The sequence below is a fragment of the Physcomitrium patens genome, chromosome 16, assembly GCF_059467195.1.
Source record: "Physcomitrium patens ecotype Gransden chromosome 16, ASM5946719v1, whole genome shotgun sequence".
NCBI classification, from domain to species: Eukaryota; Viridiplantae; Streptophyta; class Bryopsida; order Funariales; family Funariaceae; genus Physcomitrium; species Physcomitrium patens.
Window position 1 is genome coordinate 15709492 of NC_143425.1, and position 26646 is coordinate 15736137.

The 26646-nt window shown below is 36.8% G+C and overlaps 4 protein-coding genes across 6 annotated transcripts; 2 read left to right on the plus strand and 2 right to left on the minus strand.

The window, feature by feature from the left end:
• The first annotated feature begins 4391 nt into the window (after positions 1-4391).
• Positions 4392-6864, plus strand: LOC112293729 (chlorophyll a-b binding protein 8, chloroplastic). Its single transcript, XM_024543500.3, has 4 exons — positions 4392-4826; positions 5608-5724; positions 5891-5952; positions 6082-6864. The coding sequence occupies exons 1-4, from the start codon at positions 4407-4409 to the stop codon at positions 6695-6697; spliced, it is 1215 nt and encodes a 404-aa protein (XP_024399268.2). The 5' UTR covers positions 4392-4406; the 3' UTR covers positions 6698-6864.
• Positions 6865-7548: 684 nt separating this feature from the next.
• Positions 7549-11353, minus strand: LOC112293727 (uncharacterized). Of its 3 annotated transcripts, none has more exons than XM_024543497.3 (6): positions 11118-11353; positions 10115-10378; positions 9490-9870; positions 8980-9231; positions 8537-8759; positions 7549-8198 (listed from the first exon to the last, which is right to left on the minus strand). In XM_024543497.3, exons 2-6 carry the CDS (start codon positions 10301-10303, stop codon positions 7774-7776), a joined length of 1470 nt encoding a protein of 489 aa, XP_024399265.1. In that variant the 5' UTR covers positions 10304-10378; positions 11118-11353; the 3' UTR covers positions 7549-7773. The 3 variants fall into 3 exon arrangements, with proteins under 3 accessions (XP_024399265.1, XP_024399266.1, XP_024399267.1); XM_024543498.3 differs by having other exon boundaries at positions 10894-11247; XM_024543499.3 differs by having other exon boundaries at positions 10671-11203.
• A 584-nt stretch (positions 11354-11937) lies between these two features.
• On the minus strand, positions 11938-17387 carry LOC112293726 (uncharacterized). Its single transcript, XM_024543496.3, has 12 exons — positions 16427-17387; positions 15960-16060; positions 15567-15644; positions 15343-15461; positions 15083-15142; positions 14626-14727; positions 14228-14463; positions 14027-14122; positions 13299-13786; positions 12961-13166; positions 12664-12827; positions 11938-12518 (listed from the first exon to the last, which is right to left on the minus strand). The coding sequence occupies exons 1-12, from the start codon at positions 16645-16647 to the stop codon at positions 12347-12349; spliced, it is 2043 nt and encodes a 680-aa protein (XP_024399264.1). The 5' UTR covers positions 16648-17387; the 3' UTR covers positions 11938-12346.
• A 6032-nt stretch (positions 17388-23419) lies between these two features.
• On the plus strand, positions 23420-26405 carry LOC112293414 (proteasome subunit beta type-7-B). The gene is made up of 8 exons (XM_073539553.2): positions 23420-23631; positions 23774-23915; positions 24241-24337; positions 24571-24640; positions 24844-24948; positions 25566-25668; positions 25777-25863; positions 26220-26405. The coding sequence occupies exons 1-8, from the start codon at positions 23485-23487 to the stop codon at positions 26294-26296; spliced, it is 828 nt and encodes a 275-aa protein (XP_073395654.1). The 5' UTR covers positions 23420-23484; the 3' UTR covers positions 26297-26405.
• Positions 26406-26646: the final 241 nt, after the last annotated feature.

Sequence of the window (26646 nt, forward strand, 5' to 3'; positions counted from 1 at the left end):
GATCCCACTATTTAATTTCTTTCAATTTTTTTTTATAGATGTAGTTAATTAAGTATGCTACTAATGTACAAAATTTTATCTCAATCTAATTGACAAATTGTTGCAAATCTTAGAGATCCTCGCTAGTCCTCTAAACTCTAATTTCTAAGATTTCAATATACTTTAATTTTTATAACCCTAAAATACACTATTAAATCAAGCTCAAAGTTATACAAAACATTCAATACAACAATGAACATACAACCACAAACTTTAATTTGCAGATCCACCATCAGTCTTTTGAAAGTCTCCAAAATATAAACCTTTTATATTTTTCAAAAAAACAAAGCGACTCCAAAACAACTTTGACTTTGTAGAGCCTTTACTAAGTCATTACAAACTCAAATCACTCAAACCCAATGCCCAAAGAACTTTACTTTAGTTTGCTTTCAAATCTTATTCTTTAACTAACAAAAGAACCTAAGAATTGCCTTGGATGCATGGTATTGTGCTTAAGGGTTTGATTTCAACCTTATTTTACAACTAATCATTTTCATAGAAAGTTAGTAGAAGCTTATTTTACAAAGAGGCAAAATTAATACTTGCTAGTTTTATTACTTCATTGACTATTAGCTATATAGTTAAGGTAATTAGTTACAATATTTCTAATTAAGTCCTTCTATAATATAATCTTTTTTTTTTTTCTTTTATCTAATAGCTGTATTATAACATGATATTGTTTATATATGTAATATACAAAATTTAAAATATCTGTATTTGATTTGTAAAAGATGATTTTAAAACATGGTTTTATTTCTAATATCACGTAAAAACCAAAAAATATATATAAAAAATAAAAAAAATAAAAAATAGACTACTAGTATAATGTTTTTAAAGAAATTAGAAAAAACTAAAATCATTTCTATTTAAAAATAAATATTTTAAATAATTAATATTTTAATTTTTAAAATGGTTATAAGATTGTATAAAATAGTATGAAATGTCAATTAACTTTTAAGTAAAAAAATTAAATAATAAATTTTAAATTTTATATATTGATAATTAATTTATTCTATTGATTATGTTTTGATTGCACTCTATTATTATACCTATTTTTAAATTTAAAAATTAATTGTTATCATAAAAAATATTTTTTTATTTAAATTTATTCTATATTATATTTTTTAGTTTTTTTAATCATACTTTTTAAATTTTTATAATGTAAATGTAGTTGACTGATAAAATTATTTTTAATGAAATTTTTTAAATATTTTTTAAATACCAACCATAGTTAAGAATAAAAATATTTTAATGAAAAATTTTCTTTATAACTCTATTGATTACAAAAAAAATTCTATTAATAAATATAGATAAAATTCATATGTATCTTTACTTGCAGTAATTTCAAAAACTTTTACATTTTAAAAAAGTATCAAAGATTCAAAATAGAATAAGTGATGAAAAATAGATTAAATATGTTTTAATTTCAAATCACTAAAAAAGAAAATTTGATTATTATTAAAGTCAATTTTATTTCAACATATGTCCAAATATGTTTTACTTATTTAAAAAATTAAAATTTTTATTTTTAAATTTTTTTAAAAATTTTAGAATTTATTTTAAGGTAAATTTATAAGAAATTATGATGATTATGTTTGTAAAATATTTAGAAAAAAAAATATAAAGTGGATCCACATATATCTCTATAATTAAAAAATATTATATTTTTTTAATTTAATAGTAACTTAATTAATTAATTGAAATTTAATAAATATAAGATATTATATTTTAATAATTTAGTTAAATTTTAAAAAATAGATAATTTAAAGATAATTCTTTTCTTCTCAAGCAAATCAAGTATTATAAAAACCAAATGCAAAAAAATATTACTAATTTATTCATAAAAATAATTTTATAATTATAATTTTGATTGAAAGTTTTAATTATATGTATATAAAAAATAAAATTAATAATCATTTTTACAAAAAAAATATATTTACTCTTAAATTATATATTAAAGAAATTATTCTTATTTTTTTCTCTTTGAAAAAAATAAATTTACTTTACTCTTTGCAAAAGACACTATTTATTAGAATTAAAGAACTTGTTCTTTAATTTTTGCCAAAGAATGTCAAAAAAAATTATACTTCTTAATAATTAGTAAAAATTTATTGATTACTATTATTGTCATAATTAAGATAAATTTGTTGATTTGCTTTTGAAGAGTATTATTAACCAAAGCACTTATATTTATTGGTGTTGTACTAATAAGATGTATTTTTTTGACAATAATAGATGCAATATTTGTTTGCAAAGTAGCAATGATAGTAGTTATGGTTGGTGTTGCTATAATTGCCATTGAAGATTTAATTAAATCCATACTTTAGAGGAGAAATATTTTTTTACTAATATGAAAGTCCATTGATATTAGTTTTAAGAATTTTCTAACTTGTCGTTGTGATAGAATCTATGTTTCTTTAGGTTTATAATTTTACTTTTTTAAAAAAATAATTTTTAGAAATATATAGAAATTTAATTCATAGACTAAATATTTATATTTAAAATTTTTAATGTAGAATATTTATATAAAAACATAATATATGATATCTTACATTTCTTTGATTCTAAGAAAATAAAATATTTATTTATATATAATTCATCGATAAAATATATATGTAAGGATAAAATTCTTTCTTCAATCTAAATTACAAGATGGCCTCAATTAAGATTTTTTTATAATTTGTGGTACAAAGTGAGAGAAGAAAATAACAAGAACAAAAAAAAACATAAAACATAAAACATAAAACAAGTGAAATAAGTACAATCAAGCAATTGCACATTACAAAACCAGTTGTAGTTTATTCATTAGCTTTTCATCTAATAAAAAATAAAAAATGAAAATATAATTTTAAGTATGTGAATTTTAAAAATTTTCTAATGATATAAAGAACATACAAATCTAAATTACTACGAATAAGTTATAATAATTTAAAGATAAAATGTGAACAATAAATATGTTAAGTAAGTAATTTTTACCTCAATAATAACTTGCTTAAGAGATCAAGAGTTCAAGCCTCATTCAAGTTCACAAGTATTGTATAAAGATGTCTTAGAGAGGCCTCAAGGCCTTAATCTTATTCTCTTACCTACATCCAAGGTGCTACAATCCATATAAGACTTATGCACCTCTTTTCTTATAATGACTACATTAATTGCTAATTTTCCTATTTTCTACTAATAAATCTAATAATTTTATATTTTTTATTTCACAAAGATATTTAAAAATATCTAATTAGCCTAGGAACCTTATAGGGCCTTCACATCTTCATCCATTTTTTCAAAATGGCTACTAAGATTGTCAAATTTATTTTTATCAAAGTCTTAAAAATTGCTCTAAAAAATCCTTAAATATTTTAAATAAGTTTTAAAATTCTCTATAATATTTCAATAATACTAATATTAATTTAAGGTCAGTTTTTTTTAACTTGATAATTTAATATAATAATAAAATAAATTTAATTCAATTCAAAGTCCTATTTCTCATTAAAATAATTAAAAAGGTATGAAGTTTTTTTTTTATGATTCTTCTAACCACTAACTAACATTTATAAGTTTTTTTTTTTTTAATAATAAATATAGATACAAGGCCAAATGTAGATATTGGTCTCAATAACAAAATACTAATAGTAAGCAAAAATGCTAAATAAACTAAGATAATTGCCTCTAAGACTTATTAAGACTCCATTTTAATAACTTTTTTTTTCCTCATAAGTCTCTTGTAATTTATAAAAACTTCTAAATTTTAATAAATACTTAAATAATAAAAAAATTCTCTCTAAACCTAATATTTTTGTATTTAAATAACTTAAAAACTATACTTTTAATAATTCTACCAATTAAGCTTTATTGATGGGGCTCAAAATATTAAAAAATAATTCCTATTAATAAAAAAAATTAAACAAGAGGAGTATTTTATCTTCTAATTTGTTGTTACATACTTACATGAATCTGAAAAGCTATAAAAGATCTACGTAAACAATAAAATAAAAACTAGATTTTATCTACATTGTTATCATAATCTACTTCTAAGAAATCTCATAGTCTTTCTTCTATCTACATGATGCTAAGTTGCCTCTTCTAAATCACACTTTTCATAGTTTAAAAGTAGGGATCTTAAGAGATGGTGACAAAACAAGTTATACTACCAAATATTGTACAACTTGTTGTCAAATGGTCAAAACAACAGACATTGCAAATGAACATAATCCGTGAATGGTGATAAGACCCCATATTTTTGTATATGTTGATTAGTTTTTTAAATCATAATAATAATAATATTTTTCCTCTCAACATCTCTCCGCTCGCCCAAACCCCCCCCCCCCCCCGAAGTCTCCCGACGACGAAAGGGGGCGGGGAGGTGGCAACGAATGAAGGGGCAGGCGACATCACCCATCCACATGGGCGGGTTTAGCGGGGGGTGGGGAGCCCCATCCGAGGCGAGGCCATGGCATTGGTGGGCGGTGGGTTGCGATATCCGAGCTGCAGCGCTGCGTGTGGCCGCGCGAGTGTGTGGCTGTGGCCTCGCGAGTTCTCCATTGCTGGGCCTGGCACAGCCCCAATCCGGTGCCCGCCTCGCTCCAGTCCCCGCTGCTTCAACTTGTGGGGAGCTCCCTTTCTTTCTCTTGATCGGAGTCCCACCTTCCCCGCGCCCCTTCTCTCTGTGTTGCACACCCCCCGCGCTGTGGGAAGTAGCAGTGTGTCCAGCGTGCTCAACAGCAATGGCGACCACAGTGACTGCTAGATGCGCCGTGTCTTCCTTCAAGGCCTCCGTTTCCTCCGCCGCCCTCGTACGTTGCTACCCCCCCCTGACGTTGCTGATGCCCCTGTGCTCAATGCTAGTTGACTCGCACGGTCTCTGTTGGATTTCCCTGTCTTGGAAGGACATACAGTGATGTAAGCAATTCGATGCTGTCGCAGAGAGTTGTTCCCTGTCAGCCACTTGGGTGGACGAGTGCTGAGACTTACGCAGCTCGCAGGGTAGTGAAGGATCATGCATTGAGTAATTGTAGAACCTGGTGTTGCTCTGAATGCTTTTCGAACTCCCACTGGTAGTTTGCATACCGGAGGTCTCTTTGCTTAGTGCGCTCGGATTCGACTTATGTTCTGCACTGCGGTGGTTCATCGCGTTGTCTGTTGGTTTTGAATTGGTTAAGTAGGAGGAATTCTGGGTTGTTGTGGGTGTTTTGTGATTTTTTCGCCAGTCAGATTAAGTTGATTTATCCATGATTTTCAGCCGAACTGTAACGCTTGAATAATAAATATCTTGTACTAGTGGTTGACGATACTTCTTGTAACCTACCTACCTACAGGATGTGAATCCGAATCTTCTTTTGCTCGATCATTTATAATGTGTAGAGACCTAGGGGTTTCTACGATATGTATGTCAGTTTACTTCTTGGTTGATACAAGTGATGCTAGAGGTCCCCTATATGTCTGCAATAGCACTTCTTCTGAGCAAACTCTGTTACAGAATGTCTCAGGATATGCAACAGCCATTAAATTCTGCGCAATGTGACTGCTCTGGAACCAGAGGACGAATTCTGACGTTGAAATTTTTCTTGTCTGCAGGAGGGAAAGAGGAGCACTGTGTTTGGTACCAACGTGCCGAGCACCATCAACATTGTGCCCCAGAAGGCCGCGTCGTCTGCCAGGACTGTCGTCACCAAAGCCCAGCTTAGCCCTACTGTAAGTCTCATCTGAACGGAATGCACCATTTCACGACGCAACTTCCGAGCTGGTTCAGCTCATGTGTTTTCAGCAGAGTCCACATTAGGGTACTCCTGTGTGTCCAAAACGTGTCATGGTGAGTGTATTCAGTTCCTGACTCTATCTGTGTCTGTTATGTATACAGGGTGGAAGCAAGAGGAGCCTCATCTTTGCCTCCAAGCAAAGTCTGTCATACCTCGATGGAACGTAAGTTCATCCGCAAGCATAGTGCTCAGCACCCGTGAGTTTGGATGTCGATTTGCTCATCGAGATTGCTGTAATTGTAGAATATGTCCCTCGGAGCACTAATGGGTTTGCCTTTGAATGTGGATGCAGTTTGCCCGGTGATTACGGCTTCGACCCTTTGGGTTTGATGGACCCTGAAGGCGCCGGTGGCTTTATTGACCCCCAATGGCTTCCATACGCCGAGATCATCAACGGCCGGTTCGCCATGCTCGGAGCTGCCGGTGCTATCGCACCCGAGATCCTAGGCAGGATTGGTCTGATCCCTCAGGAGACCGCTATCCCTTGGTTCCAGAGTGGCGTGATCCCACCCGTGGGCAACTACAGTTATTGGGCCGACCCCTACACGCTGTTCGTGTTGGAGCTGGCGTTGATGGGATTCGCCGAACACAGACGTGCGCAGGACTACTACAAACCCGGATCCATGGGCAAGCAGTACTTCCTAGGGCTGGAGAAGTTTTTGGGAGGCTCTGGCAACCCAGCATACCCAGGAGGCCCCATCTTCAACTTTTTGGGATTCGGGAAGAACGAGAAAGAGTTAAAGGAGCTGAAGTTGAAGGAAATTAAGAACGGGCGCCTGGCTATGATGGCGGTGCTGGGCTACTTCATCCAGGCCATCTTCACGGGCGTGGGCCCGTTCCAGAACCTGTTGGACCATTTGGCTGATCCAGTGCACAACAATGTGCTGACGAACTTGAAAATCCACTAGAGCCTGTGGGATTTGTAGATGTGGGCTGTGATAGCATCGTCGTCTCCTCGGGGTGTGGTTGCATACGAAGGCCTCCTCTTCTCTGACTCTTCTCTTTGCAACTCGTTGACGAGGTCTTAGGAAATGTAAATGTATTATGGAATTGGCACCAATATCTTGCAAAACCATGAAGCTAGCACTGTGTAACTGATCATTGTTTCGTGCTACCTCGATCGATGGTGCCTAAACATGTACCTTTCTTGCGTCCTGTGTACCTATCTTTGATGATGCAAAAGTGGAATCTTGTAGCAAACAATTAATCCTTCAAAACACTAGCTCTAACACAATTTGCAACAAAATTCAACCGATTTTGTGATTGTTACAGTGATACTAATTATTTTTCAGAATGTTTCGCGCCATTTGATTGAGTAAATCGACTTGAAGAAATAACCATATAACTAAAAAGTAGATTTTAATTCAAATGCAAATTAAACAATATTAGAATAACTTCTTTCATTCACATAATCAAAGCTATCGTCTATCACAGTGATATTTTAAAATTCCTCTCGCTCCACTGTGAATATCGCATTCACACCCTTCTAACCCTATGCATAGTACAGACTGACATTCTTACCATCTACATACTCTGATCCATGTAAGTACCAAATTTATGAAACCAAAACTTTATTGCAAGATAATTTTGCACATATATCCATCCACTTCAAGAGCAGTAATGAATAAAGAGGACTATCACGCGTCTATTCATACTCATAATGATCCTTTACGTTATTATCCGTACACTCAATAGACAACTCTATTATTTTCAAAAATCGGCCAAAAAGCAGTATATGTAACAATGCAAAAATTGCCAGTTAGTTGAACACCTACACTTTCATAATTAGTCAAGGCCAAATATAATGACCTCAGCAAGTGTACTTACATTTGCATTCGCAGTTCAATTATTTCCCAACAATATCCTGTAGCCATACCTTCACCAGTTCTCTACATATGTCATCTAACATTACAAGCCGTAATTGGACATAATTTGCAAACTCAGTTTTACTGACATCAATGGTAACCAGTAACGAGCGAAAGAATCACAAGTCAGATATACTAAAATCCCATTTCAAATATGCTGGCGCATTCGAGCCTGATACTGGCAAACGATACTCGTCTGATATCATTAGAGATAAGCCTTCTGTGTACCTACTGAACTCCGGAACACTCCTTAATAACCTTGCACATGCTGATTCTTGTTGATCAATAGAAAGTTTGGGATCAAAAAATAAATGCCTAAGTTTCAATCTCTTCCTTGCTTGCACTTGAAGATCTTCAATCTTTTTCTTAGTCTCCTCATACTTCCGTTTGTAAAAGAGAGCCTCATGGCCTAACTCAGAAATGAATCGAGATACAACCAGATAATTCGCTGAGATTGGCACAACAACCGCTCCTGTGTCTTTATCAACAGAGCAGCCTGAAGAGTGATTACTTGATATCTGCAAATCGAAGACTTCGGTAGCCGCTGTTGCAACAGACATCACCTAGAAAATTAACGAGTGTACTCTATAACAAATTCCGCATACTATCATGTCATCTAACATGCCAGTCATTAGCTTCAAAATTGAGAAAACATGTAAACTAAAAAACTCTGATGCTTTAAAAAATGCTATGTTGAATCCCTTAAGTAAATGATACAAAGTAGGCAAAGCGAGCATCATGAAAGAATTGTAATGCTTCTATCTTCTCGTTCTTTGTGTCCTTAATTTCTTTGCTCCATCTATTTTTCTTTTTAGGGCAAGGGTTGTGAAGAGAGAAAGACCGCGCGCGAGAGCGAGAGAGAGAGAGAGAGAGAGGGCATACCAGCTACTCGAATGGGCAGTTCTTTAAACTTTCCAGCACCAATGGGGCCATGAATCTTAGTCCCTTCAACCATTCCTGACAGGAAAAGGGAATAAGCAGGAGTGACTGCTAGAGTTGAATGGGTAAAGATCACTGCAACTTGCATTGCTTTAGCAACCTCAGATTCTCTTGTACGCCAATTCTTGGCTACAATTTTCCGATCTGCTGCATCCACTAAATCCACCTGCCAAAGTAACTCCTTGACTGTCACTTTATGGTTGTAAAATGTGTATATATATATATATATACACACACACACGCACGCACGCACGAGCACGCACCTGAGCGAAATACTGTACAGTGAAAGAACGAGAATACCGCAACGAGGTCTTTATTCATCTCTAACTTACGTAAAACGAACAATGAAAGCTCGTACAAATAACCAGTGCGCGTTTAAACCATACCTGACGCAAAAACTGAATCCAAGATTCAGCGCCATCATTTCGATCTATCCATAGATTCCCAAGCGCGTCAACTCCATAGCAATCGCTTATCTTAATTGTAAATCCAGACAGTCGAATGTCTATGCATCTGTCTAAAACTTGTGCCAACTTCTCCAAGGCTTCCATCGATTCGGGACTAGAATCAACTAGAGGCGGTAGAAAAGACACATTAACTCCAGTTCTCATTCTCATGGCATTCCTCACCATAATGACCTGCAATTTTAACGATAATTTCACAGGCATCCACATACCAACATCAAGCCTAAATAGATGCGCCTTTAAAAGAAATGATGTGGTCAACTTGAACCAAATTAATCCAAAGGGATAAAACAGAGTATCGCCCTTCCACGAGATGCTCTAGTTTAATATGGTAGAGATCTCCTTGCCACAAAATTACTGTGTACAACTTGGTAATCTGTACGTAGTAAAAACAACCTTATAATGACCTAAAATTGGAAGTCATCCAAATACCTGGTGTTCGCAATTGAATACTGAAGCAGCATTCTTCCGCTGAAGTTCTGATGCGTGTTGCAAAAAATCTGAAAGACTAACACGGTCATCCCCTGCCCAACCTTGACCTACTTGAGAAGACAAGCCACAAGCAGCAAATAGCTTTCCGATGGCCACTTTGGTCCCAGGCAACATTTCAGCTCCTCTTTGAGGGTGAAATTTGACTTGTGGTGGAGGGAGTGAGACCTCAACCCGTTGTAACGCATTGTCATGTTTGGTCTCATCATCACTTGAGTCCTTAATAAAGAACTCAAAATGGTAAGAGTAACGATTCGAAGTGTTTCTACCTCTAGCAGCATTCAAATACTCCTGGAGCAGTTGAAAGGAACGTAGGTTTGTTGCCTGCAGGATGAAGTGCACATCAATCTCCCTGCCAACTTGCAAAAAAACAATTCCAGAATTCCGATCTCTTCCCCAGTAAGAGTCAACATGCTCTCCCAATACAGTATCCATTCATAGTACATTTCTCAGAATTCTAGAAGTCGAACTTCAGCAACATAACACCTCCAACATCCTGCATTCGTTGTCCTCTATCCGAACCAAATTTGCCAAACCGCAGAAGTATTAAGCCACGCTGGATACTGACCTGTTCCGTAGGGAAATTATGGAGTAAGTCAGGATGAATAAGCTTGTAAAGGCGGCGAAGTTCATTTTTGAATTTGGGAAAAGTTTGTGCATCGTCATGAATCCATCGTATTGCTTGCAAAATATGCTGGGCTCCTTGACCAAGAGTCGAGCTGCGTCTCGAAAATAACTCTCGCCCGCATGCCCACATCGGAATTTCATTCAAACCCAACCCTTCTCTAGCAGAAGCAAGTCAGGAACGAGTGAACGATTAGGGTGATGACACCTTCAAACCACAGAGAATGATGAGCATTAGCAACCGAAATGTTTTCTTACACTAAATAGCATGAAATATTGAATTCGTAAGGACACTTAAACCTGCACGAACCTCGTAACCATCACAATGATCACACTCCGAATACAGAGTCAGGTAGATTAAAAGTAGGGCATGTAAATGTGAGCTCTGGCATGCCATTCTGAAATGCACGATAAATGGGCAAAATGCTTCACTAGTTTTGGTCAGATGATAGTACTCCGCCAGGCAATTACTTTCAATTCAGCGACACACAAAGGCTTACATCTCTGAGTTATTCAATATGCAAAAATCCCGGATTCCGAATCGAAGCCAGTTCTAATCAAACAGAGAACTGGCAGTAATTTTCAATCCTCAATGGGACACAATGAAACACTACATCCCTAGAAGAAATCGCAAGCCCTGGAGCTAAAACCCTAATAAAAAATAGAAAGATAGCTCTAATCACTACTAGGCGCAGACAAAGAATTGAACAAACATTCACGTACCACAACAATAATCTCTCACTAGGGATCTGACGGATACTCGCATGAACTGAATATCATTAGGCCACTGATGAGCAGAAAACTGTCCAACTCAACCACGAAAACACGAGAAACAGTTCACAAAACTAAACGAAAACAGCTGAATTTGATAGCCGCGTCAAGGTCCGAATTGCAAATCGAGTTCTCCAAAACTATACACAAATTCAACTGAAAAATGAGGTGGGCACCTCAAGAAAATGCTCTAATCTCTTCGAAGCTCCAGGGCCCAGCAGAACAGACGAGCGAGGTGTTGCAACAAACTTGAATGTGGTGGATTGAACGTGGAAATGGTGACACTGTGCTACACAAGTCACAAACACGGAGCAGACACCTGCGATGAATGGCTGAGAGCGATGAATAGAGTCTATGCGTCGATGTGCATACGAATTCTATCTAGAGTTGTGTGCGCATTATGTTGCTCTCCCTGTAATGCTAAGTATGCACACGCAGCATAAATTAGTTTGTCTTATCGCTCTGGTGGTGTTTAACTTTGTATTCATTTTCTACTTGGAAATCTTTATTTGAATAGGTGATACAGTAAAACGATGGTGTTACTTGATTGGATAGTTGATCAGGTATAATTAGTTTAAAATCGACGTGACCTTGTGTGAGGTGAAATTGTTTTTCTTCAAACAAAAGAAGTTGAATCATGTCTTCACTTTGATCAGTACTAAGATGAAATATTAGTAAACTTTACAGTCACGTCAATAATCCAGATGACGAAAGTCAAAATCCATCCTAGGAAGAGGATTTTTCTGAATATGGATATGAGAGCACCTCACAAAACAAGCTCACACAATCGGCAAACTAATAACAGTAATGGTACCAACAGTGGTATTAATACTAGTAGTAAAGGTATCAGCATGTGATGCTGATGTAAGGATATACACATTCTAGTCAAGATTTCGGCCGAGCAAGTTAGCTAGAGTTTCAGCGACAGTCAAGTGCCAAAACAAATGTCCAGCTCGAGTATAGCTTGTAAAACAGTATAATGGCAGAAGACGAATATAATTCGGACCAAGAGGCTCTATTCCCGAGAATGCTCAAAGAGCAATTTACAGCATGCCCGTGACACAAAACACCCAGAGAAATAATGGAATCTCGTCCGGGGATTGGACTCCTTACCTGGAAGGACACTGTAAAAATTGCATGAGTTGCATCTGAGATGCATCTGAGATGCACGCAAGAACTACAACTACATCAAAACAATCAGCGCAGATGCGCTAGAATTAGTATGTACACCTTGACCATCTAAATATGGTCAAACTAGGAATAGTCTGTGACAGCTAATGATCTTGCATCAAACTACAACATTGAAGCCGTAGTTGAACTAGCATGAGCATGACACCGTCTCGTCCTCAAAGAGCAGCTGTCACGGACCATCCGTTTGCCAATTCGTAAAGCAACTAATAAACGCTTAATTAGTGTCAGGCGCGCGGGATTCGGAACTACTAATCAACTGAGTCCTACGGATGCCCCAGAAGGTTTGGGGGCGGGTGTTCGGGTCCTCTGCAATGAAGCGCCAGCCCATATGCTGTTCCCTGTTATTCAAATAACAAGTCTGGCACTTGGCAAGAATCCACGCATACCTGTATCAAAGAACCGTGCCGCCATGAGAAACACAAAAACAAATGAGATCAACCACATAATTGCCATCAACTGATCAAGGTAAGAGCATCAAAGCAACCACGGCGTACCATGCAAATAAAGTCGCAGCCACGACTAGGAACTTACCCCGGGAACCAACTATTCTCAGTCTGTGGTGCTCCTTTAATGCGCATATTACGAGCGCATGACATGGTGAGAGTTTCATGAATGTAGCCGTGTGCGTTGACGTAGGCACCAATAGCACCCTCAGTAGACATAACAAAAACGTCCCTACGCCTCCCAATGACTTCCTGAAATATTCAACGACGGTACTTTCAGATATCACTTGAAAAAGCAGAAAGGGGATGTAAATGGCCATCATATTCTTCCATTAAATACTCCGTTCCATTCTTGACAATTCATCAAAGAAGAAAAATCACTTACGCGGCAGCAGTTACATCTCAATGTATCCAAGCCCTCCAGTAGCTGAATTTCACGTTTGAGACGAGCTAGAGTCGTATCGATCTCCAATAGCTCTTGGCGAGTGTGATCCTGGATAGGCATGTTACTGCCTATGTAATACGAAAGCTCAGTAGGCTTAGTTACAAGTTCTTCCAGACGAGGATGATTCCCCATTTGTCTCATCATATCTGTAAAAACAAAGTAACAGAAGAAAAAAAAAAAGTTAGCAACATGCAGTTCATACCATTCGACTTATTCAAATTCATCACAAGTGTAAATGAGAAAAAAGGATTTTAAGGATATGATCTACTCAGACTCACCAGCTGCCCGCCGAGCCAAGTCGAAAGCATCATATTGACGGTAAACCCAGTGAGGCCAAGTTGATAACTGAGCCCTCATAGACCATCGAGAGGCATCCTTTCGCCACTTTCGATATGCATTGACATAGGGACCCCCTCGTGATCCCACCGCACAGAGGGGAAGGGTCTCAGCAGCCGTAGACTCTTCACTTTGAGCAGGTTGCCTCTCTTTGTCTCCCACCTCCTCAGTAGATTGTTCTCCCTCAAGAGGAAACCCCTTCTCTCTATATTGACTTACTTCTAGAGGTTCTGGAGGCTTACGATTCCTGCCTTCCGTAGGTTCTCTTTCCACAGATTCCATCTCTTCCAAACGTCGCGCAATAGAGGACTCAAAATCCAGTCGTTGGCGAACTGGAGGTCTCTCGAAGAAGGAGCCGGTGCCATCATAGTCTTCATCGCTACAGTCCCCGTCTCCAGCGACAGCATCCACAAAGTCGTCACTTTCGTCCCTGAGATAAATTGGTAAAGCAACTCAGTTTCAGAACGATTAAACGAGGTAATTTTTTAAATGTATTACACTCATGTCTATGCTGGGGGGAGGGGGACCAATAAAAAAACAAACAACAAACAAACAAAGCAAAAAATATATCTTGTTATAAAAAAGGAGATGAATAGGGAATATGGATGTGGTAGTACTAGCCAATACACTAGCTCAATGCTCTGTATAGATATTCAACAAGGAAACTCACCCATTAAGGGCTTCAATCCTATATTCGTCAGCGACTTCATCTTCAACCTCACTTTCTTCTTGCAAAACATGATCTCCTTGTGCCATCTGCCCCTCTCTACAAGGCGAAAACATACCAACTTAGACTTATGACAAACAATATATAAGCTATCCTCAACACAGTAAAAAGCGTTAGAAAGTTCAAGCTAGTGTAATGGTGCACCTGATGTCTGCATGGTAATTGACATTTGGCTCCGCATCCTCTGGTTCTTCAAAAAACTCATCCTCGCTTGCAGCTCGGGGTGCATAACCTGATAACAGTCCAGTGGGGCTGTGCTTGGCTCTGCCAGTCCTTCGTTTGAAAACACTGGCCATTGGACTAAACGCATGATTGAAACGACCAGGAAAATCACCTAGCTTTTTGGTATCTTCTTCAATAATTTGGACTTGCGCAAACAGCTGCATCAAATCTCCACATGCGTCATGTTTAAAAGATGTCACAATACAGAATACGTCTAGAGAAAGTTGAAGGCCAGCAATACAGGCAACAATACCAGTACGATCACTTTCTTCATATCACTGAATACAATGAGTACGATTCAAGAGGGATTAGAGAATTACAGCGCCATCAGGTCGAGTCCAGACGGTTAAGATTCTGAAGCGTTGTTCACCTGTCGTCATGACATTGACAGATCCATCCCTCTGTTCCTTCACTTTACAAATCTGTGATGACAAAAAATCATGAAGATCTCAATATTAAGTAATAACTTTTCTTTATTGTAAACAATTTATCACTTCTTCGGACAACTCCGTCCACATTAAAAGCGAACATAGAACTAATTGCTGCTCAATTAAATGAAAACTTATTACCCCACACGTAATCGATCATGGACATGGTTGAAAACTTGGAGGAGTTCCTCTCCGACCAGAATTATAACGGCTTATTGACTTACAATCAAGGAGAAGGTACAGACTAGAACCACAACATCGAAGGCAATGGCCCAAGATGCAAAACAGGACACTGATAACCTATTTAATCCACACAAGAGTCGTAAATTTGAATTTCTTAAACTCAGACCTTAGCGGTCGTTCCGTAGTTCGCCACATGGATTCCACGTCGGGAAACTCGTATATGAATCTGCAAGGTCAAACAGGCAGAACGTGGTATCAAAGAAAAAGTAGACTTCTAGGAAGCATTGTCTCCCTCAATTATATTAGTTCAGAGAAAAACATGAGGTGGAGCTCCAACCTACAATTTCATAAAGGAATGTTTGAAAAAATGCTGTGAAAGACAGAAGACAAAAATTACTGTGGTTGAGAATCTAGAGCCCAGTTTACCACGCCAAGGGTTTGAAACGCGTCGTTGCTATCCGGACACAGAGCATGAGTTACGGCAGCCTTGAACCTCTGTTGGAGCACGCGCAGCGGAAGCTTCTGATGTGGAAACAAAACGATACCTGAAGCTCATCGCTAAGCTCGTGAGTCAACAGAATGTTTACTGCAACCAAAAAGTACAGCATACCGTTACAGTACTCCCAAGGAAACAGTATGAAGTAGCATACCCTCCAAGTAGAACATCGGCAGCTTCAACACTTGACCACCTGCACCATTGAATCCGTCACTGACGACATCCTCCAAATCTGCAAATTCACACAGAAGGTTTAGAAAAGACGTAAGACCTGGATACACTTGATTGGCAGTGAGCGGCACACGCGTAGTAAATACACCTGAACCAGCGAGAACTTGACGCACGTAAGTTTAAGGCGGCGACCGACCAAAGAAGTAGGAATTTGAAAAATTAGTGACCCACACAGGTAAAACTACATAATACGAAAATATGCATATATATATATATATATATATATAATGTATCAGGTTAGATGCAGCTAAATAAGATAAAAAAACGGGTTTCTTATGTACTGCAACATCCAAGATACTGTGCAAAGCTAACACACCTCCAAGACCTCCAAGATAAGTATGCGCAGAAGCAAGACTGGTGTTGAAAGTCAATGCCTCTTGCGGTTCCCAATGTGCATCCCCTTGATCGTGGTGACCGCTGCACAGACACACGACATGAAGTAAGCTAAGCGAATAGACGAAAGACCTGACATTCGAGAACATAGTTAAAACTCATCATACTGTCGCCATGATAGCAAATGGTCTATTACCTCACAATCTCCCTTGAAGGTCCATTAAAATCCTCCAAGCTCAAGACATATTAAATGAAATGAAGACGGACTCACACACAGTGGTGATTCTTAAATATCCAGTACATTGACATTTACAACCTAGAGCATCAAAAATAAGTTCAGTCGCAGATGCTTAAGGAAAAGATCGCCCTCCCCTACGCGTATCCGAATATACAGGGATAGTTAATTCATGTAGCGCACAATATTTGGGGCAGAGAACCTTAATGATGTACCTGTAATCTTCGCTCTGTGATCCAATTTCTCCTTCAGAAGACATTTCGGCAGCACTCTCTGAATTGGCATCCGAGTCCTGCATCCGGAGCGCTGCCTCTCGGTGCTGCTCCTCTGTAGAATGCGATTCACAACCCTCATCTGATGTGCCTACGTCGTTACAGTTATTTCCGCCATACCCTGACGACCCCTCCATGTCCTTGAAATCAAACACACCACACATTCCTACTCAAGCTCCCTCTACCCTGTTTCCAACTAGCCTCAGTAGTATCAATGATTCTTTGCAAAACAGTCCGTGGATTCTTAGGTCAGTCTTTTCAGAATCCAAATTCAATCGAGGCACACGAATCACTGTCTTTCTGGCCCTACTCCGATCCGCAACCCTCTCACTACACTATTCCGCGCCTTCATTAACTCAAACTGCGAGCCACGAGACAGCATGATATGTCCGTAACAATCACCTACCATACTTACGTGAGGAATAAAGTTAAGCGGCACAACACGGGCTACTTCACTCAAGCGCACAATGCCTCGCTCATCGCCTCGTCAACATATTCGGCAACAGGAGGGTGTGCACCCTTTCGTAAACTTCTTGCTTTAACAAGACTAACAAAATTCTGTAGGCAAGCCCCTGCGCCAACGCTGCTTCATGCTATTTCACGACCCGATAAGCCAGAAAGCTCTCAGTCAATTTCTTTAGGATATGAAAACCTCACACGGGATCACGAATGAATACTAGAACAAGCCAACGCAAGAGCCTGGGAGAGAAATGAGGGGTCGGAGGGAAGCGCATAAAATCTCTGTGTTGTGTCAAAAGGAAGACGAATCTTCGGTGTTCGAAGCCCGTGATTACGGAGCAGGGGAGGACGTTCTAAGTGGGTAAAGAAGGTGTTTCAATTAGGATAGAAACAACAAATCACAGCGTTCGCATGTAGCATGTACAAGGCAGTTCCGCAGCTGATAATAATAATAATAATGATGATGGTGATGACGATGATGCGAGACGCCTTTGTGCTCCGAAAAATCGCGTCAAGTAGGAAGCAGCTGGAAATGTAAAAAATAAATTAAATTAAATTAAAAAAGGAAATGGACCATGGAATCCGAAAGGGAGAGCTACACCAGGCACAGACACACCCCCCCCCCCCCAGCACCGGCGCACGACGTTATCGGAAAACGAGACGAAGGAAAAACTGCCAGCCAGCCAGGGCGCCTTGGCAGGCGTTACCTTGCTAACATAGCTTATAGTAAGATAAACGGATCTGTAAAGGAGCTCATCTTTTCCCCCTCGCACATTCGCCCTTTGTCTCCCGCAGGCACCATGACCACATCACTGTTTTTTTCCCTTTTCACTCCTCTCAATTACGGCTGCCCATTCAGACCAACGCATTCATGGCATGCCAGATAGACAATCGATCGATCCTGCCAAAAACCTCCCTCTCAGATCGCCACTCCATGAATCATTCCGCCACCATTAGGCCCCTAATCCCTACCTCTCTCTCGCTCCCCTCTCCTCCCCACCGTCTTAATTACACTTCCAATCCGCACCATAACCTCATTTTATTATTAGCTTCCCCTCCTATCGAAATCGTCGCTGACCAAATTTGCCCGCCCCCGAACCGCTTCTGAAATCCAATCGATTCGACTCAACCACAGGTCGACGACACACATTTCCATTCGGTGAACGAAAGCCCCACACTCAGGAAATTCCACCCCTGGCCCGCGCACAGCCAACGAGAGATACCGGAAAGGGGCCCTCCGGTGAAGAATCTACCGGCGGGGATCGGGGTTAACGGAGGGGGGCAGTTGGTTTACCGCAGCGAAGGGGAACGGAGGGGGCGATCAGGACCGGGAACGAGACAACGGGAACCTTTTTGCAAAGGGACCGTGGCGTTCCCACCACGCGTTCCCCAGTCGGTGATAAGCAAAGCCAGCGACTGGAGCGACGTGAATGAACAGAGCCCACTAGCGCCGAACCCCAGGAACGACGCTGGATCCCCACCGTGCAATGACCGAAGGGCCACATCGGAGCCGTCCATTGTTCGACCATGATGAGGAGAGTACAGTGGGGGAGAGAATAGGATCCTGGCAGCCTTTGGGGTTTCCCACGACCGCATGGCTCCGGAATGCCACGTCACCAACCTCGCTCGCTATTTATAGCGCAACATCATGGTGTCCGCATTCTGTTCGTGGGCTTGCGATTAAAGATGAATGAATGTGTACATTCGTCAATTCGCATCGTACATTTTTTGGCCTTTGCCTTTGCCTTTTTGGTCGTGAGGGAATTTTAGTTAATGACTCTAGTGTGTGTGGTTCACTACTTTCGCCGGGGTTGAAAAACAGAACAAGGACAAACTTTACTTTTAGGGGATTAAAGGACTTTAATGATGTGGAGCCATTCACCAAAACGTGGGTGGAGCATGTGAGAGAGGGGGATTGAGTGGGTTATGCCCAAACGTGTGAAAAGGGTTATATTTTTATTTATTATTATTATCATTATTCCCAACTCACTTGGTCTTTACACTTGATCCTTTTGTCAGTTTTTTGATGAAGGTGAGAAGTCAAATTGGTTTACTTGGTGCTTGTGGGGCCTTGAAGAAATAAAGATGTTCTTATACTTTTTTGCTTTATTTAATTTTTATTTATTTAATCCCTCTGCCATGCAGAAATCATTAATAATGTTTTTCTCTGACCTATTCCAAATCATGCAGAAATCCCATATGGGAACATCTTTTACTTACTGCATTTCAAGAGTTTCTAGTTGCGTTTTATTATTAATATTACTGTTGTTATTTATTAGTGTGTGTACACATTGTAGCCAATGGGTGTCATTGCTTTGATGGGAAAGTTATATGGTAAAGCAAGATATTCATGAGTCATATTATACAAGAGGTTGGTGAATCACAATGCAAAACCATGTAACCAAGAATCACATAATCATGTTGCATTAGTATCACACATAAAACAAATGACAAAGAAACATGAACAAATCAGATATATATATATATATATATATATATATGTATATAGGTCATTAAATAGTATTACACCTTTTATATTGTTTTGTTCAATAGTTAGTTTTGAATTATTATTTGGAATTTATGAATGAACCTCTTTCTTCGTATGTATATATATATATATATATATATATGATGGCATGTTATAATAAATAAATACCTCTTTTTAAGTAGACACCCATGAACAAATCATATTTATCAACAAATGTTTTTAGAAAATAAAATCATCCAATAACTATAAATATGAATATATATATATATATATATATAAAATATTTTATGAATTAAGTATTTAAAGCAATAAATAAAGAAACCATGTAATAACTCTAAACCCTAAACCTAGAAGATAAAAAAACAAACAAACAAACAAACAAACAAACAACAACAACAACAACAATGTTTTAAATAATCTTTAAGAAACTCATATCTTTGTTTCAAAAGACATAACTTTGAAAATATATTAAAGTAATATCTGTCTCTTATAATGGATAACAAGTCGTCTTCTAAGGAAGTTCAATCTTTCCATAAAGAATACATGTTCTTTGGAAAATGTGTTTGATAGATGTTATGTCTTCATTCATTAGTTTTTTAGTTTATAATAATAATAATAATGTACACTTTAATTGTTGTCTCATGTGTTATCTGATTATCTGATTGTTTTCTTGTATGTGCTCTACTTACCATTCTAACATTAAACTAGAAGTTAAATTGGTTAATTTCCAAAAAAGCATGGCTTGTTGCATAAGCCTACATCTGTGTTTCATAATACCTAAATAAGAGGTCCAAATTTGAGAGTAAAGAAATGAGATGATATTCTACTCATTTACAGTGTGTTAATGAACTCAATTACAAAGGATATATTATTTATTATCGAAATATATTGAAGTCATTAAGAGAATTTTGCAGAGTGCTATCTAAGAACTTGTGGAGAAATTAAATATTTGATTAAACAAACATTGTATTGTGTCTTCTATTATTTTCATAAATAGTAGTTTCCTTTATAGATCATCTTAGTTATTTAACATACTAATTCTTATTTTTAATAAAATTATCGAATTACATTTTCAATTTAATCATCACATTTTTTTTTTAATCTTTTACTAATACAAACAAAAAATAGCAAATAGTTCATATTTTATTATCTTTAGATTAATTTTTTCTATTGTAAGATCTATACTTGTATATTTTTGAAACACACAACTAGAGTTAGAAACAAGGTAAGATTTATAATCTCTCTTTCTTTATAAAATCAAATAATATATTCTCTTAAAAAAGAAGAAAAAACAAAAAAAAAACAAAAAACTACTTCCAAAATGTCATTAATAATAGTAACATTATAAATTTTATATTTACAACTTCTAATTATGCACTATTAGTTATTAGCACATCATTCTAAAATAAAATCTCAACCTTAACATGTGTTTGTAAATATAACTCTTTTATGATTGTACCATATTATTTGCCATTTAAATTAAAATAAATATTGAATGTAAAATTAGTTTTTTCTTTAATTTAAATTAGCAAGACAATTATATTAATTTTAAAAACAATAGCAAAAATCTTCCCATTTTTCTCAAAGTACATTGATAGAAGCACATCTTAGCTCTTTTAACTAAAGTATTTATTTTTCTTCAACATTATTAATATGATAAATTATATATATATATATATAATCACATTTTACAATATACACTTTGCAAGAAGTTTGATTTCATTTGTGTAGATAAATTAAGTAGCCATTCTATCATTTTTTTTATACAATCTAGAAAAGCTGATTAGATTTTGTTTATTGTACAAAAAAAAAATTGATATGTGATAATGTTACAGTGATGGTCAATTAATCATTTATTGCAAAATATTGTCTTTTCAAGTGAATTTTGTAAATATGATCTTATATCATATCCATAAAATTTATATCATATAATACTTTAATATTTAAGTATTTTTAGTGATATATATATATATATATATATATTCTTATTCAATGTCAAATTTGAAATATCTATAATTGCTAGTCATATTAAAATACACAATAAACTGCATTAATGTATTTTTTTAGATATTTAAATGAAATAGGACTGTAAAGATATATATATATATATATATATATATATGTAGAATCAATAACATTCTATCTTAGATTTATTACAACTAAACATCTATCTAAATTTTTTCTTTGTTGTTATGCATCTGTATTAAAACATGTTTCTTCTTTTGTGTACAATGCATTAGAGTTTTACAATAAAGAAGATTTTTTTGGATGCATCACTATGTGTACATAATACAATTAAACTTATTAGTGTTGTTTTTCTTTGGCCTTCCAACAATTTTTTTAGATTTCAATGAAATTCATAATACAAAATAAATTTCCAAATATTTAGGTTTCTTTAGTGTAGATTTTCCAATAGCACTTTCATATACATAATATAATAAAGACATGCATGTTTATTGTGTCTTGTTTAAATATGTTCTACATGAATTAATTTTGAACACACTTTAATTTGAAAATGGTAGTAAAAATTATGGTGCAAGAAAAGAATTACAAAAAGCTATAAATATTCAATCCATTGTTTTTTTTTTAACTTAAATATTCTTGCAAATATATCTTTTGCAAAAATAAAAATAACTTTTGATGTCTTAGCAAGTCTATGCTATGAACTTTATCAAATTTTATCCTTTTTAGAACTTATCATCAATTTTGTACATATTATATATATATATATATATATATAATCCAAAGATTATAAATTGTATAATTTATAAGTGTAGTCTAAATTTAGATTAATTTATAATATTTAGAATTTTTGCTCAAACCTTGATTATATGATTTATTTTTAAAAACAATGTAAGGCAACAAAATAATTAAATACAACACTAATTACATTTTGAGATTTCAATATTTTATACACATTATATATTTAATCTAAGATGTACATTTTTATCTCATAATCATTGAAGATTGCATATTCTTATTTTTGATATTAACATAGTTTAAACCTCTGATAGTCTTTTTTAATACTATCACAAAATAATTACTAATTTAAATTGCAAGTAACAATATTAAATAAATTTGGCTTGCTACATACTTAAATTATGTTTGTAGTATCTTAGTAAGGCTAATGCATTTACTTACTACATTGTGTAAAATAACAACAAAACATATCTTAATCAATATAAAATCAATCAATATTCAATAAATATAATTTAAAATCAGTTATTTTAAGGAGAATGATAAAGCAACCCAAATTTTTACTAAAGCAAGCCACTCTATCTTAAGCATCATTGCACTCTTGGAGCCCCCATCCCTATTCTCAGCCATTCTCCTATGTCAATTGTTGCTAGCGACTTAGGCATGGCCTAGGAGTGCGAGAGGCAATGGTTGGGAATAGGGGAATGGCTAGAAATGGGGCATGTGGGTCGATTTAGTAAAAATTTGGGTTACTTTATCATTTCCCTATTTTTAAACTAGACAAATGAATAATACTAATTATCTATAAATAAATAAATAAATAATAATGATTAGTTTAGAATATGATTAACCTTGTACTTTGTAAAAACCTTCCATAGTGGTGATTACAACTTTCATTAATTAGAATGTAAGAAATATTTTAAGAAAAAAAAATATTGCAACTATCTATATTTTTTTTAAGTGGATAATTTTTATCTTTGCTTTTATTTATATTTCAGCTATTTCATTATTGGATTATAAAATTTTCTTGTTGTAATAGAACTATTTAAAACTTGGCCATGTATTTACAAGAGTAAATAATCATATGCATAATACAATTCTCCGCTGATGCTCAAGAGTGGAATTTTGGTGAAGTGTGTTGATGTGGAGGCATAAATAAGCAATAAAAGGGGGCAAGGTATGGTTTTAGGGTTTGAGACGCTTCTAGGCCAGGCCAGGCCAGGCCAGACTAGACCCAGTCTCGTTGCTTGCTTCATCGCGAGCTCGTAGTGTTCTCATTCACTAGCTCGCTCACTCAATCAATCAATCCCCGAGGTCACAATTGCGCCCTCACCATCCGCAATCAGTTTTGCCCGCCATGACGAAATCCAGCGTAATTCAGGTGCCGCCGAAAGGTGGTTTCAGCTTCGATTTGAGTCGTCGCAATGCTATGCTGCAGCAACAGGGTGCCAAATTGCCCAAGTACCGCAAAACGGGAACCACCATTGTTGGTCTTGTTTATAAGGTTCGATCGGATTGATTGGATCAGTAGCGTCATTGTTTGTTTGTTTGTGTTTTTTTTTTTTTTTTTTTTTTTTTTTTACTTTAGTTTTTGTAATTGTCAGGGTTTGGTGGGTTGAGGCTGTGTCCCTCGTGCTTCGCCTCAGGATGGAGTTATCCTCGGAGCTGATACGCGAGCGACAGAAGGTGAGATTGTTTGCGACAAGAATTGTGAGAAGATTCATTACCTTGCACCGAACATCTACTGCTGCGGAGCTGGTACCGCTGCTGATACTGAAAATGTCACAGGTTGGTCTCTCGCGTCCCTGTGTCGTTTCTCATCCAATTCTGCCCCGATGATTATTTTAGGGTTTGGTGAATCAGGAGCCGTGCTATAGAATTTCGAATTGATTTTGGTCGAAGGACACCGAGTGAGTGTAGAACGAGGTGGGTACTGTGTCAGTTTGTCACTTTTGGGTAATGTCCGTATTGCTCGGATATCATTCGATGGAGGTTCGTGCAGGCAATTTGACAAGTAATGCATTCCTTGGTAAATTGGACACTGCTTGAATTGTTTTGAATCCATGAACTATCATCTTGTTTTTCTGAATTAGATTGGTTGTATGATGTGTAGATATGGTTAGTTCGCAGCTGGCTCTGCATCGATATGCCACTGGTCGAGATTCCCGCGTTGTAACAGCATTGACCATGATCAAAACTCACCTATTTAGGTACAATTCCTCTCTGAGTTTCGGTTTTTGATCATCTGGAACAGTATGGACGATGGTTGTACATGAGGATAGCCTGTTTGATGATCATGGTCTCTAGTCATATAATCATTTCTTTGCTTGGAGTGCATGTTGCTATGAAAACATTCATGTTCATTTTATGCAGTCTGATGTACGTATAATTTACTGTCTGGCATTTGAAACAAGCTCGACAAAGTGTGAGTTCCTTGACGCAGGTATCAAGGTCATGTTAGTGCAGCCCTAGTTCTCGGAGGAGTGGATGTCACCGGACCTCACTTGCATGCGGTAAGTATTGGGAGATGTCTTTGTTTCATTGATCGTAGTATTTATGATTTTCCCACTGGGAATTCCAAAAAAAATAAATTAAATCTCAGCTTAGCTAGTTGCATAATCATGCAGATTGATACAGAATAATTGGTTATGAGCTCAATTTCCATCATGTGCTTGTCCTCCTGAAGGCGATTGACAACGTGAGGCATGATTTGCAGATATATCCGCATGGATCCACAGATACGCTTCCCTTCGCCACGATGGGTTCAGGTTCTCTGGCTGCTATGTCTGTCTTCGAATCCAGATACAAGGAAAATCTGACTGTAAGCGTGTTTTTTTTGTCACAAAAGTCCCGTGGCATTCCATCCTACTAAGTCGAGGGTTTCGTTTCTTTGTTGTCGAGCGAAATATTTTGATTGTTTCGAAACGGATACATCTGAGTGAATTCCTACTGCATCTAGTGTCTGAAGATGGCCCCTCTTGCGATTTGTTTAAGTTGGAAAAAAGCTCGAAGTATGACTATCAAAACCACACCGTTTTATTTCAATTATTGCAAGCCGTATTGATAATGAAAATTCGTACCAAAGTTGGAAATAAATCGACTTGAGAGGCACACTAATATAAGATATTCACAGTATTCAAAGTACGCTAAAGATAGATGAAATGCGTGTTAAAACTTTTCACTCGTTAGTTAAATTTACCATGATAAGTGTGAATAGAACAAGGATGAACTTTTTTTTTTAATGATATATGTTTTTGATAATAATGAAGAAAAAAATTTCCTCAAAGAGTAATGGTCAGTACACAATTATACACCAGTTTGACCGATTGGAGCAGAACGACTGTGAGGGTGAGTCGCAGTATTTAGACTTGCAGTAAATAAAACATATGAAGTGACACCTCTTTCTGTATGGCTTTTATATCACATCGTGGGTCACAGAGAGAAGAGGGAATGGAGATCGTGTCTGCTGCCATATGCGCTGGTATATTTAACGATCTCGGCAGTGGTAGCAACGTGGATCTTTGCATCATAACGAAGGCAAGTGCTTTCCTTTCAATTTTATATGATTTCTCCTTTCCACAAAGTTCCGCATCTATGCAGCTTGGACGTTTTTTAGATATTCTAATCGTTATGTTAGTCTAGCAGGAAGGGAAAGAGTACCTGCGTAACTACCAGCAGCCTAATCCTCGCAGCTACACTCGTTCCAAGGGTTACGATTTCATGAATGGATATACTGGTAAGCCACTCTCCAACGATTCCTGGCTGGGCCATGAAATCGTTATTCAGTCGCTCGATATTTTCTGTCCGCAGAGTGCACCATGTGCGAGAAGTGATTTGTGCTTTGTAAAAGCTGTAGTGAATGTGTCCTTTAACATCAGAAGAACGCCGTGTCATGGTGTCTCATATTCCCACTGCAGTTCTTCTCCGTCTCGAAGTCAAACTTTTTCAACTAAGAGTTATCCAGAACTTCTGGCAGCATTGCTTGGCAATGAGCTGTATTATAAATATCTTTAGATGTGTGTGTGTGCGCGTTAATGTACCACTTCTGCAAGCATGCATCTGATGCGACTCCATTCTGTGATTGTGTTGCAGCTGTTTTATCGACACAAATCAGACAGCTACGACAACATGTACAAGTTTTGGAAGGTGATAGAATGGATGAGGAGTAGTTGTTCAATGGGGTTTGTGTTTCCCTCCGGTTTATCTGGGTTTCTAATTTCTATGTTGTCCGGCATGTTATATCTATGAAATATTTCTAAACCAGACTTTCTGTTTTCACTGGGGAGCTTTTCCAGTTGTCCCATGTGGTCGAAATATTCTGATTTTGTTGCATTTTGAGTCAGCTAATTTTCCCATCTCGATCAAATTGTTTCACTGTTTCATTTTGGTACATCTTCTTTTTGCCTCGCTTGCATTACGTCAAAAAGGTCCTGGCTAATGTGTGCATCCATGACCTCTTCAGTGGAAGTTTGGTGGAAGTGCGGTATTGACTTGTAATAGATTGTAGAATTTTTAACGG

Coding starts and splice junctions, on each gene's coding strand:
- LOC112293729 (XM_024543500.3), top strand. CDS start 4,407: ATGAAGGGGCAGGCGACATCACCCATCCACATGGGCGGGTTTAGCGGG. Junction 4,827..5,607: donor CCGTTTCCTCCGCCGCCCTC/GTACGTTGCTAC, acceptor TCTTGTCTGCAG/GAGGGAAAGAGGAGCACTGT. Junction 5,725..5,890: donor AAGCCCAGCTTAGCCCTACT/GTAAGTCTCATC, acceptor TTATGTATACAG/GGTGGAAGCAAGAGGAGCCT.
- LOC112293727 (XM_024543497.3), bottom strand. CDS start 10,303: ATGTGGGCATGCGGGCGAGAGTTATTTTCGAGACGCAGCTCGACTCTT. Junction 9,232..9,489: donor TATTCAATTGCGAACACCAG/GTATTTGGATGA, acceptor TTAAAATTGCAG/GTCATTATGGTGAGGAATGC. Junction 8,760..8,979: donor GGATTCAGTTTTTGCGTCAG/GTATGGTTTAAA, acceptor TTACTTTGGCAG/GTGGATTTAGTGGATGCAGC.
- LOC112293726 (XM_024543496.3), bottom strand. CDS start 16,647: ATGTGTGGTGTGTTTGATTTCAAGGACATGGAGGGGTCGTCAGGGTAT. Junction 14,728..15,082: donor ACTACGGAACGACCGCTAAG/GTCTGAGTTTAA, acceptor TTGTCATCACAG/ATTTGTAAAGTGAAGGAACA. Junction 12,519..12,663: donor GAGAATAGTTGGTTCCCGGG/GTAAGTTCCTAG, acceptor TCTTTGATACAG/GTATGCGTGGATTCTTGCCA.
- LOC112293414 (XM_073539553.2), top strand. CDS start 23,485: ATGACGAAATCCAGCGTAATTCAGGTGCCGCCGAAAGGTGGTTTCAGC. Junction 24,338..24,570: donor ATCAAAACTCACCTATTTAG/GTACAATTCCTC, acceptor TCCTTGACGCAG/GTATCAAGGTCATGTTAGTG. Junction 25,864..26,219: donor TTTCATGAATGGATATACTG/GTAAGCCACTCT, acceptor ATTGTGTTGCAG/CTGTTTTATCGACACAAATC.